The sequence below is a fragment of the Aotus nancymaae genome, unplaced genomic scaffold, assembly GCF_030222135.1.
Source record: "Aotus nancymaae isolate 86718 unplaced genomic scaffold, 86718_ANA_hifiasm-v0.15.2.pri h1tg000059l, whole genome shotgun sequence".
NCBI classification, from domain to species: Eukaryota; Metazoa; Chordata; class Mammalia; order Primates; family Aotidae; genus Aotus; species Aotus nancymaae.
Window position 1 is genome coordinate 6,281,293 of NW_026988473.1, and position 12,725 is coordinate 6,294,017.

Here is a 12,725-nt window from a genome sequence, read left to right on the forward strand (position 1 = left end):
TTTTTGTCGAGACAGGGTCTCACTTTGTTGCCTGGGTTGGTCTTAAACTCCTGGGCTCAAGCAACCCTTCTGCCTCAGCTTCCCAAAGTGCTGGAATTATAGGTGTGAGCCACTGCACCTGACCACAAATGCTATTTAGAGTAATTAAATAAAATTCCAAATCTTGAGATAGCAAAATAACTAAGAAATGTTTTATACCATTATCCTTTTTGTAAACAATAATTTAACACTTGCAAAGTGAAACAATACAAATTGAACACGTCACACTTTTCTTCCTGTGACTTTGGCCCTACCCATCTCTCCATTCACTTGAAAGAGGAAAAACAATGATAACACAACAATGAAGCAGCATGAACAATTCTACTTGATCCCAATACAGAAAATGAAGCCAGAATACTCTACAAAACAACGAGAGGTGCCATCTCTACTGTTTCTAAAGATTTCCTCTTTCATTTCTTGCTCTAGGATGGGGGTTTCTCAGCCTCAGCCCTATTGACGTTATGGGCCAGATAATTCTTCATTGTCGTGTCCTGTCCTGTGCACTGTAGGGTGTTTAGCGGGATCCCTGGCCTCCACACACTGGGTACCAGTAGCATCGCCCCCCAGATGTAAGAACCAAAAATGTCTGTAGACATTGCCACATTTCCCCCACAGGGAAGAACTGTCCCTAGTTGAGAACTAGTGACTTAGGTGAGTAATGATCACTGACACATTCAGTAGGTCAAATTAAAATAGAACCTCTATGCATGCCCCATCTTGCTAGAGATGATAGATTTAGTACAAATTGGAAAATGTCCACCAGTGTTTTTCTTTGTAAGCACTCTATCAGTGTAGCGGCTCTCCTTTTCATTTAACTCAGGAGGATATTTTTGTTTGTTTTAAAGAATCTGGTCAGTCATTATGTTTATTTGTGCGGAGCTCTTTGAAGCAGACTAGATTTTCCTTCAAAAGAATATTTATGATTCATTGAACTTCCTGAGAAGAAAGGGAAGCAATTAATTTAAACTAACATGTAATTTGTGCTTTACATGCCTAAGAATATTCTACAAAAAGATTCTCCTACTTTCCACCTACCTAATAATATTTAGGTTTCAAAAAAGGTGTATTTTAGTAGAGTTTTGTAAAGAAGCTTTCATTACTGAATAGTACTTAAAAAAAAGCAACCAGAAGCTATACTCACAATGAAGTCTAGTCTGAGTGAGATAAAATATTAAGGTAAATAGAAATTGAAGATGTGTCTGGTGGCAATACATGTATTACATAAATCTGGATAAACTGTGGGCTATTATTTTGAAATTACTATAAATGAAACCAAATTTCTATACAAATATTTTATTTCTTTTAAAATTATTTATTTATATATTTTTTGAATACTTGATCACTGTTGGAAAATATACAACTATTTCATAACCATTCTTATATTGTAACTTCTTACAGTTTAAATTCAATTGCTTTCACAATAACACTACTCTCTCCACTTCATCTTTCATCCACTATAACATTGTTGAACGTGAAAGAAGCACATTAGCATTTTCTGTATTCCAGAAACAATTCAGATTTCAGTAAATTAGGGCTTAACTCAGAAAAACTTTGTAGCATAAATGTCTAAAGTTCTGTAGTCTGGTAGACTTTGCTCGCTTAAAAGAAACCAGACTTCTTAGTATTTCTAATGAGAGACAGCTTTTCTGTTTCACAATATACTGATTTAAGACCCATGACACACACCAGGTAGCCCATTTTCATGATCAGAAATCCTGTAATTACAACACAGTAGCTGGACTGGACCTTACAGTCTTGCAACATGAAAATTATCAATGGCATCTGGAGGTAGCGCTGACTCTTGGACAGAAGGTAGCACTGACTTTATGGGACAGTTTTTCCTATAAAGTTTGCACTATTAGGACTAACTAGCTTTCAGCATTGACTGTGTACAAAGCGTGACCACAAACAATGAGGTTATTGTTGCTTTCCTTGACAAAGTATCTTTTGTATGAACCAGTTGCATCAGCATTTGTTTTCACACCCTGAGGTTCTATAAACAACTAGGGACATACTGTTCCTCCTCCATTATCAGCAAACTATTTCTCCTACCCTGACACAGAGCTTAGCAAGGAAAACGCTGGATACAAGTGATGTTATGCAGGTTCGCTAGCAAGTTAACACAGCAGAACCATGGCTGCCACAAAACCATGCCTAATTATCATTTAGAGGAGGGTTTAAACTTAGCAGTCAAACCTCAGGTCGGTTGCTCCATCCAAACTTTGGTCATCATGAGTTCTGTCTGTTAAAACTTCTTTATGACCAATGTAGAGAATTAATGTCAGCAAACACAAAGCTGTGTTTAACCTCAGGAAACACACCAGTGTAATTAACACGGGGTGCCCAGAACTGATCTCTTAGCAGCCAGAACTCAGGATGACAAAACTCACAGTGTGAGTTTTGTGTTGTGGTGTATTGTGATGGTTGCCTTTCTGTTTTGGGAGGCAAGTGGAGGGAGTTCTTTTTTCTTGATGATAATTATTACTTCCTTTCATTGCTTAGTTTTCTTTGTACCTAGTGTCAATTCTTCCCACACGATCCAATTAGCTCTCAGTACACTTCTCCACAAGGGAAATCACATCAGATAATCTAAGTGTCAATTCTTCCCACACGATCCAATTAGCTCTCAGTACACTTCTCCACAAGGGAAATCACATCAGATAATCTATTAGTTCTTGTATATTTGCCTTGGATGCATCTATCCCAGAGATGGCCCTTCTTCCCGCTGTGCTGTTGCTCCTCGGCCAATTGCATGGCTGTGACCCTGGACTTTCCTTTGTGTCATCCTTGGGATTCCCTTTCCTTCTTTTGAATTGTGTTCTCTGATTCTATGATCTCTTAGTTTTCTTTCTTTCATTCTCTTTCTTTTCTTTCTTCTTTCTTTCTTTCTTATGGAAAGAATTTCATAGTAATGTGCTTTTGTGTAGGTGTACTTTTATCCATTAAGATGGGACTCAGAGCACCATTTATTTTCTTTTCTTTTTTTTTTTTTCTTTTGAGACTGAGTCTTGCTCTGTGAGCCAGGCTGGAATGCAGTGGCGCTATCTCAGCTCACTGCCATTTCCGCCTCCTGGGTTCAAGCATTTCTCCTGCCTTGGTCTCCTGGGTAGCTGGGATTACAGATGCCTGCCACCATGCCTGGCTAATTTTTTGTATTTTTAGTAGAAACGGAGTTTCACCATGTTGGCCAGGATGGTCTTGAACTCCTGAGCTCAAGCAATCCACCTGCCTTGGCTTCCCAAAGTGCTGGGATTATAGGCATGAGCCATAGCACCTGGCCAGATTGTTCTGTTTTTTTTTTTTTTTTTTCCCTCCTTTGGTTTCTATTTCTTTATTTTTTTCTATTCTTTTTGAGAGATTTCCTTAACTTTATCTTTCAACCTTTCTATTGAGTTTGTTATTTCTATTATATTTTTATTTTTTATGAACCATTTTTATTTTCTCAATATTCTATTTTTTAAATAGGATGTTTTCTTTTGGATGCAATATGCTGTCTTACTCTCCAACGATAATTTTTACACCTGATCTTAGCCTAAAGGCTGAGAAGTGATCTAATGATAGTTTTTAAATGGATGTTTTCTTTTCTAGATACGGTTTCTGTTTCTCCAGACTGCTTTTTTTTGTCTCTGTGTTTAATTTTAGAGGCCCTCTTCAGTTGTTTGGTATGTTGGTTGTATGCTTATGATTAAAAGTGCACTGGCCAACCTAGGACCCTAAATCTTCTTTTATGCCCTCTGCAGAGAATAAACGTTCAGACCTCCGTTGGGGGTCAGGGAGGAGGTTCAGGGACCAGCTAAAGCTCTCTCTCATTCTTTCCCACTTCCAGACGTACCTGGGGTTAATATGTGATCCTTTTGGAGGATTATTTTATATTATCGGGGTTTATCCTCAGCTTTTTCCACTGCTGCCTTAGAACTTAGTGTTTTTAAGTCCATTTTCTTGTGGAATTATGCCTTAAACAAATGCCTTACTTTATTTTTAGTTGAGTTTCAGGAGGCAGTAAAATTGGACATATATTGAATTTTTACCTGGAAATTTACTTTTAGTTTTGAAACACTTTTTTCCTACTACAAACAAGTCAGATACCCTAATAATTCTAACATTACGACTATTTATGGTTGAGTCTTTAAGAACATGTAAAGAGGCAGGACCAGCCACTGGGGGTACAGTGATGAACAAGACAGCAGAGTTCCTTGCTCTCATGGAGGTCGTAGTTTACTGACTACTCAATAACAATTCCTCCCTGATTTCACATTTGCTTCTACAGCTCCCCATTGGCCAGCCATGATCTTGACCATCCCTGCATCAGCTCCCTGTCCTTTCCACAGCCACCCTCTGAGGATTTATATGCTTTAAATACCCACTGGGTGAATCCAGTTTCCCATCTTTGTTCCATGTAAATTTCAGGCCAGCCGGCTCTAGCCACCAATTCTTTCCCCATCCAGCCCTCTCCTCCCCTCTTCCCTACCAATGTTTGTTGACTCCTTAGTTTTGCCAGGGAGGCCAAGGGGCATGTGAGGTACCCCGAGCTGAATGTTCCTGCTGAATGTGCAGCCTGTACTCTGAATCCTGACACAGAGTCTGACTCACCCTCCTCTTTGTTGCAGGTCAGAGATGTCGTCGTCGCTGCAGGCATTGCAGGAGTGGGCTTGGCAGCCATAGGCCTTATTGGCGTCATCTTCTCAAGAAACAAGCGACAAAAGCAATAACTTAAACAGACTATCCTGTCAGCGATGACTTTATACATCAAGGGGGTCTTGTTTTGCTAGAGAGTTTGGGGTTTGGTTTGTGGATTTCATCGTGATTTATAATAAGGCTTATTTTTGCAGAATAAAATAAAGCACCACGAGGGAAGATTTTACTGGGGGAAATGCAGCAAGAACTGCCTGGTGTGAAGTCTGTTCAGGGAACAGCCAGGCTCTCTTCCTGGTCAGGGATTTTCTTTCACTTGCTTTTTGCGTGCTATGTTATTTGCATTGCAGGAAACAGAATCCAACTCCAGTTATCTCAAGTAAAGGGCGTTTCTGGTCGTCAGGATACAGTGGGGCGGAAGGGAGACAGGCAGACGTGATACACAAGAACAGAAACCAGCAGACAGCCGGGACTCTTGGCCTGGGACTAAATCCAGGATGGCGTCTGAGACTCAGCAGCTGGAGTCTGTAGATGTTCAGCGGAGTTAAAAAAGCAAAAAAGTCCTCGGCTATAAGGAAATTTAGTGTACATGCTTGCCAATCTTACTAAAATTTCCCTTATTTTCCTCTGGTCTATACGTCTTTCCTCTGCCTTGTTGCTTCCATATCCCCAGCACTCCTGCTTCCTCACCGCTTCTGCTTGCCACGATGTCCAACTCTCTGACCCCACATTCCCGCCTGCTGTCCTACAACAGCATCGGCTCAGCTGCTTTCCCTGCTGTCTGTCTGCAGGTCCACGCTCCCACTGCCCCCTGCAGGAGAGAGTCTGACTGGCTCAGCTTCCCAGATAACTCAGCTTTCCCATTGGCTACCTTTGGGTCAGGTGATCTCCACTAGGCCTATCACCTCTGCCTGATGGCAGGTCACATGGTGATAATGTTGCTTGAGAGCTTAGCAGGTTAGGGATGTGGCTGGGCTCATGGCTAACATCACTGCTGCTGAGCCCTCTTGGGTCAGGCTGGGAGAAGGTGCCACGTTGTGTGGCTGGTCACTTGGGGTCTTGCAGCTGTCGCTAGCTGGGCTTGGCAGGTATTCAAAGTGACCATTTTTCTGAAGGTTTTTTTCTGAGTATTTCTCAGATGGACTCCCCTGGGGCCGACTGTCCTTTCTTCCGCAGGCCGATGCTTCCCTAACTGCTTGTGAATGTTTATTTCATCTCCAGGTTGTCTGGGGACAATTCTCTCTGCTGGAGGCCTGGGCAGGATTTACAGATGGCTCCATGCCAGCTCCCTCCTGCCTATCTGGTGTAGGGTAAACACCTGCCCATTCATGTCCTAGTGTTGATAAAATAATCATTTTCTTTCAGTACAGTTTCCTTTTTTTTTGGTCCCAGCTCTTTTGATGTAGCAATTAATGCCAGTTCTTGAGCTCCCCAAACTTAAGGGACACAGATCAACAAGTGGTGGGTCTTTGGAAGCTCACTCTCTCACATGGTATAAGGTGTGGGGGACACATGGAGTGTAAATCTCCAAACTAATTATGGGGGGAAAAGAAATGAGAAAAAAACACAAGAAGGCAAAACAGAAACACCTGGTTCAATCAAAAACAACAACAAAGCAAAACAAAAAGCAAAAACCCAAAACCAAACCACACAATAAATGAGAAAAAAATTACATAAAAAAGATGGCATGTGTAGAATAACAGAATGGAGGAACTAATTCTGAATATATAAGTAATCCTAAGTGGACAAAATTTGCAAAGTAAAAGGCAAACATTACACTGGCTTAGAAAAATGAATCCAGGGAAAATACTGTTTATAGCTGATACATTCAAAATATAAAAACACAGTTAAAATATAAATGAAATCAGTATGGTAGTGTCTGCCTGTAATCCCAGCTAGTTGGGAGGCTGAGGCAGGAAGATCCCTTGAGTCTAGGAGTTAGAGAACAGCTTTTGCAACATAGCGAGACCGTCTAAAAAAAAAAAAGAAACTCACATATGTATACACACTAAGACTGAAATGAAAATGATAGGCATTTTGCATGACAACTGGTCTGATGTGTTAAAGAGTTATCAAGGAGAAAAATTGGGGGTATGTAAAAGCTTCCCTAGATAGAAAGAAATGTTGCATGCAAAACGAGTAAATGTGAAAACTCTTAAGAGCTAACTGGGATAATTGGAAAATTTTAAATATGGACTGGATACGAAAGAATATTAAGGAATTATTTTCTTTATTAAGTGTGATAATGGCATTAGCCTTATGCAAACACATGCCCTAATTTAAAAAAAGATATAGATAAAGCAAATATGGCAAAATAAGAAGTTTTTAGTTGAGACAGTGGGTACATGGTAGGTGAGTAATTATTGCACAGTACTAGATTTTCTGGTACTTTCTGTATGCCAAAAAATTTACATGGCAAACATCTTTAATAATATCTGAAATTTGAACTTGAGATTTGAAATGAAATGCCTTCTAATCATTTTCGACTAAGTAATTTTACAACTTTAGTAAATCATATAGTTTAAAAATTAGAAGGATAAAAATGATATGCTAGGTAAATATTAAGAACTGGTATACTAACTAAAAGCTGGTGTAACTACATTGATATCAGAAAATACAGGTTTTAAAGCAAATTATTACTAGACATAGGATAAAAAGTTCTGATAAAAGTTCAATTCACTAGAAATATATAATAATTCTAAATTTGCTTGCATCTAATAGTCTCAATGAAATTTTTGAGTGATTGCAAGGTGGAATTCATCATCTGCTGCTTATAACAGAGTCATTGAAAGTGGGTAATTAATAAGAAATGAATTGACTTCTTATAGTTCTGGAGGCTGAGAAGTCCAAGGTCAAGGAGATGCATCTGGTGAGGGCCTTCGTGCTGGTGGGGACTCTCTGCAGAGTCTGGAGGTGGCACAGGGCATCACATGGTGAGGAGGCTGAGTGTGCTAACTCAGGTCTCTCTTCCTCTTTTTCTAAAGCCACCAGTTTTAGAATATACTGCTAATACATTATGAGTCAAGAAAAGAAGACTAATGGGAGTTAGATAATATTTAGAGCTGAATGATAACAAAAATACTAGATATCAATATCTAGTGTTGCAGCTAGACCATGCAGCTAAAGGGATGCTTAGAAAGAGATCTGTAGCATAAATCCTTATATTAAGAAGGAAAAAGGTGACTGGGCATGGTGGCTTATGCCTGTAATCCCAGCACTTTGCAAGGCTGAGGTGGGAGGATCGCTTGAGACTAGGAGTTCAATACCGGCCTGGAGAAAAGAAAAAGAGAAAGAAGAGAAAGGAAGAAAGGAGAGGTGCAAGTTAAGGAATTAATTATCCAATTTAAGAAGACAGAAAAAGAGGAAGACAATACAAAGGAGCAAAAATAAATGAAGAAAAGCATATAAAAGAGACAAGCCACAAGCAAATGCTTTAGGAGTCAAAAGAGAACATAACTATAGATGCTACAGAAATTAAACCAGCAAAAAGAAATATTGATAAATAATTACAAAAAGTTGGAAAATTCTGATGGAATTGATACATTCCAAGAAAAATGTCATCAAATTGAACCAAGAATACATTAAAAAATCTAGCAGTCCTTTACTCATTAAAGGATAAATCAGTAGTTAACAATTTTCCCACAAAGAAATGATGTGCCTGCATGGCTGTATAGGTGAGTTTTACCAAGGATTATAGTAACGGATGAGTGAACCTCTATGGAGAAAATATTGAAGGACATTAAAGAAGATCTTATAAACGGAGAGAGATATATCATTCATGGATAGGAAACCTCAGTATCATAAGTATGTCAGTTTCTTTCAAAATTTATCTATAGATTCAATGTGATTCCAAACCAAATCCTAACAAAGTCTTTCCTGGAATTGGAAACCAGATTCTGAAATGTATTTGGAAAAGTAAAGAGGCAGGGTGAGCTATTTCATTAAAAAGAAGGGACACCAGGTAGGGAGACTTGTGTTATTATTAAGCCTTATTATAAATTATTATTTTGATCAAGAGAGTGTATTTTTGGTGCAGAGATAGTTAAATTGGTGAATGGATTGAGCCAAATTTCCAAAACAGACCTGCAAATAGATTTATAATAGAGACAATACTTCAGATCATGGGGGGAAGGATGAACTCTTCAGGGATTGGCAAACTTTTTTGGTAAGGGCTAGAGAGTAAGTGTTTTAGGCTTTATGTGGTCTTCACAGTGTCTGCTGTAATTAGTCACCTCTGCTGTGGTGGTGTAAGAGCAACTATAGACAATATTGTATGTGAACAAATGATCATAGATACATTCTAATAAAACTTTATGTGGATTGAGATTTGAATTTCATATAATTTTCATGGGTCATGAGTTATTAGCTTGCTTTTTATTTTTCTCAGCCATTTAAAATGCAGAAACCATTATTACCTACTGGGATGTAACAAAGCTGGTGACGGAGGCCGGACATGGTGGTTCACACCTGTAATGCCAGCACTTTAGGATGCTGAGGCAGGAGAATCATTTGAGCTGGGCAACATAGTGAGACCCAGTGTCTTATAAACAAAATAAAAACAGGGGAAGGGCTGCATTTGCCTGTGGGCTATGGTTTGTTGATCCCTAACTAGTAAATGACATTCACATATAACCACATGGACTTTGTACTACACAGAAAAAGTCAGTTTAGGAAGGATTTCAGATTCATGTAAAAGACAAATGTCAATTTTTATTTTTATTTTTGAGATACAGTCTCACTCTGTTGCCCAGGCTGGAGTGCAGTGGCATGATCTCGGCTCACTGCAACCTCCGACCCCCGGGTTCAAGTGATGTTGACAGGAGTCAGGATAAGTAAACTGTGACACATTCTAGTGAGAATACCATAAAAATGAATGAATAGCTACAGCCAGTCAACATAGATATGAAACAATATTGAACAAAAAAACTTAGGAATGCTTGATGTTTGATTCTACTTTTACAAGCTTCAAAAAATATAATCTAAATACATATTGTTAAGGATTACATTTATATATTATTAAGGGATGTATTTATAAAAAATTTAATAATCAGCAGGATAGTAGAGACAAAATTCAGGAGAGTGGCTACAACTGCATTAGGAGGAAGAGGAACACAGTGTTAATTTTTTTTGGTATTGAGCTATAATTTACATACTGTTGATGATGATTGTGAGACCTCTGTTCTTGTCTTCTTGGTTAAAAGAATTTTAACAAGAGACACAGCCGTAGAGGAACAATGGAAAGTAATTTATTGCAAAAGAGAAAGAACACTCTGCATGTTCTGCACGTGTACCCCAGAACTTAATGTACAGTAAAAAAAAAAGAACACTCTGAAAGCTAAGTGTAAAAAGAAACAGCAGAAAGGTAAACAGCAAAGGTAAAACTCTGAAAGACGCACTGTAACAGGTACACCCTCAAAGGTAAGTCAGAGTGGGCTGATCAAGAGTGAGTCAGCAAAGACTGGCTCTGAGGGAACTCCCTTTATGAGAATCTTACATGATTATTCACTGGGGGTGGGAATAGGTGTGTTCCTAGTAAGCATGTTCTGGGTGGGCCTCTGGGTGCACATGAGCAGTTGCTGTACGTGCTTATTCATACATGCCATATCTCATCACTGTCTTAAATTTCCACCCAAGGGTGTGTTTTTTACTATTATAATGAGCAAAGGGTCAGTCTCAGGACAAGTATGGTTAAAATGGACATGCTCTTGTTAGATATAGTGAACCCCAAGTTTCTCTTCAAATAATCAGTATGCCAGTATGTTCAGTTCTCTTATTCTTTAATTCTTTATTTTAAAGTTTAATTTCCTTGTAGTTCCAGTAAACAGCCTTGTCCACCAGTTCTAATCAGTAGTTCACATCTGTTCCCCCAGCCCCTGGCTCCATCCTGACTCATCCTGGTCACCTGCTCCAGTCACCTGCTCTGGTCACCTTCTTTGACCTAGGTCACCCCTGACTACCTGCTCTGACCCACCTGTAACTGTCCTTCCCGCCAAAACACCCACCCTGCCACTCCAGCTCAGACCCCTGCTCTCTTTAAAATAGCCAATCGGGATTAGTCTAGCTTGTGCGGTCTAACCCTAGCCAGTAGGGAAATGACACAGCAGTACGGGTGACCCCCGTCAGGCATGAGTACCCCTTTTCCTCCTTTGTCCAAATGTGCGGTCCCCATTGGTCCATCCGTGAGCTGCACCTTTCTATAGAAGTAAATTGCCATGCTGAGAGGATTTATCTTCAAGTGCTATTTCTTTTGCAGCATCGAAATTTTACTTATAACATTCTCTACAGGGAAAAGTCCCCACTGAAGGTAGTTCTTCTCGGATGAGCTTGGTTACAATGTGAGGGCTGAGGTTTGCTGTGTTGTTGGGGTAGTTGCTCTGTCCCAACGGACATGGTTACAGGACTCGTTGTGTTGACAGTGTGGTTGCCATGTCCCAAGGATGTGGTCGTCTCCTTGACTATCCACCCTGCCTCAATACCATATAGTTCACTCATGAAAGTGTATAATTCAATGTCCTTTAGCATATTCACAGAGTTATGAAACGATTACCACGATCAACTTTAAAACATTCTCATCGCCTAAAAAGAAACACTGAACCTGAATCCCTTAGCCCTTCCATCCCTAATCATTCTAATTATGAATTTATTTTACGTCTCTGTATGTTTTCCCATTCTTGACAGTTCATATAAATGGCATCATATGCTATATGGCTTTTGTGACCAGCTTCTTTCACTAATCATGTTTTCAAACTTCCTCCATATTTTGGCATGTATCAGTACTTCCTTTTTATGGCTGAAGAATATTACATCATATGGACATGTCACATTTTGTTTATCCACTCATCTGTTGATGGACATTTGGGTGCGTCACTTTTGGCGATTATGAATAATGCTGAGTATTAGTCAGGGTTCTTCAGAGAAACAGAACCAATAGGAGGTTATCTATCCATCAAGATTTGTAACAAAACATTAGCTCATGCAGCAATCACAGAGGCTGAGAAGTCCTACATCTGCTGTTTGCAGGCTAGAGACCCTGGAGACTCAGGAAAGGCAGTGGTATCATTCAGTCTGAGTCCAAAGGCCTGAGAACCCAGGGAGCCAATAGTGTAAATCCCAGTTTGAGGGCAGGAGAAGACGAGGTGAGCTGCCTCAACACAAGCAGCGAGGCAGATAAAAAGGGGATGAATTCCTCATCCCTCTCCCTTTGTTCTATTCAAGCCCTCAGCAGATTGATGCTCCCCACCCACATAAGGGAGGGTCATCTGCTTTGTCCATTCCACCAATTCAAATGCTGATCTCATCTGGAAGCACCTCACAGACATGCCCAGAAGTCAAGGAGCATCTGGGCACCCCATGGCCCTGTCAGGTTGACACATAAAATTAACCACCATGGCTACTATGAACATTTGCATACAGGTTTTTGTGGGAAACAGGGCTAATTTAAGATACTGTTTTTTTTTTTTCTTAATTATACTTTAAGTTCTGGGATCCATGTGCAGAATGTGCAGGTTTGTTGCGTAGGTATACGTGTGCCATGGTGGTTTTCTATTTCTTCAACTAGCTTTGTTGGTACGAGAGTGTTTTGTTATTATTTCAAATGTTTTACACTTATGTTGCAAGTCTTCTATATAGATGTAAGATTTAATAAAACCCTTTATTTATTTATTTATTTTCTGAGCTGTAGTCTCACTTTGTCATCCAGGCTGGAGGGTAGTGGCATGATCTTGGCTCACTGCAACCTCCGCCTCCCGCATTCAAGCAAGTCTCGTGTCTCAGCCTCCCGAGTAGCTGGGACTACAGGCACACACCACCACGCCAGGCTAATATTTTTAGTAGAGATGGGATTTCACCATGTTGGCCAGGTGGGTCTTGAACTCCTGTCTCAAGTGATTTACCTTCCTTGGCCTCCCAAAGTGCTGGGATTGCAGGCATCAGCCACTATCCCTGGCGGTGGGAAATAGAAAAGTTCCTTTTTAAAGTTTCCTTTCTTGTTAAAGAATAAGTGTGCTAATAACTTTGTTAAGCCCTATCCTATGTAGCTGTTAGATGTGCCATTC

The 12,725-nt window shown here is 39.8% G+C and overlaps 1 protein-coding gene across 3 annotated transcripts in view; it reads left to right on the top strand.

Annotated features, from left to right (window-relative positions):
* Positions 1-8,997, top strand: part of PLAAT3 (phospholipase A and acyltransferase 3) — a 44,505-nt gene extending 35,508 nt beyond the window's left edge. For all 3 annotated transcript variants that reach the window (XM_012463156.3, XM_012463155.3, XM_021673027.2), the window contains one exon: positions 4,647-8,997. In XM_012463156.3, the coding sequence (XP_012318579.1) occupies positions 4,647-4,748 (102 nt within the window). In that variant the 3' untranslated portion in view covers positions 4,749-8,997. The remainder of the gene's footprint in view (positions 1-4,646) is intronic.
* Positions 8,998-12,725: the final 3,728 nt, after the last annotated feature.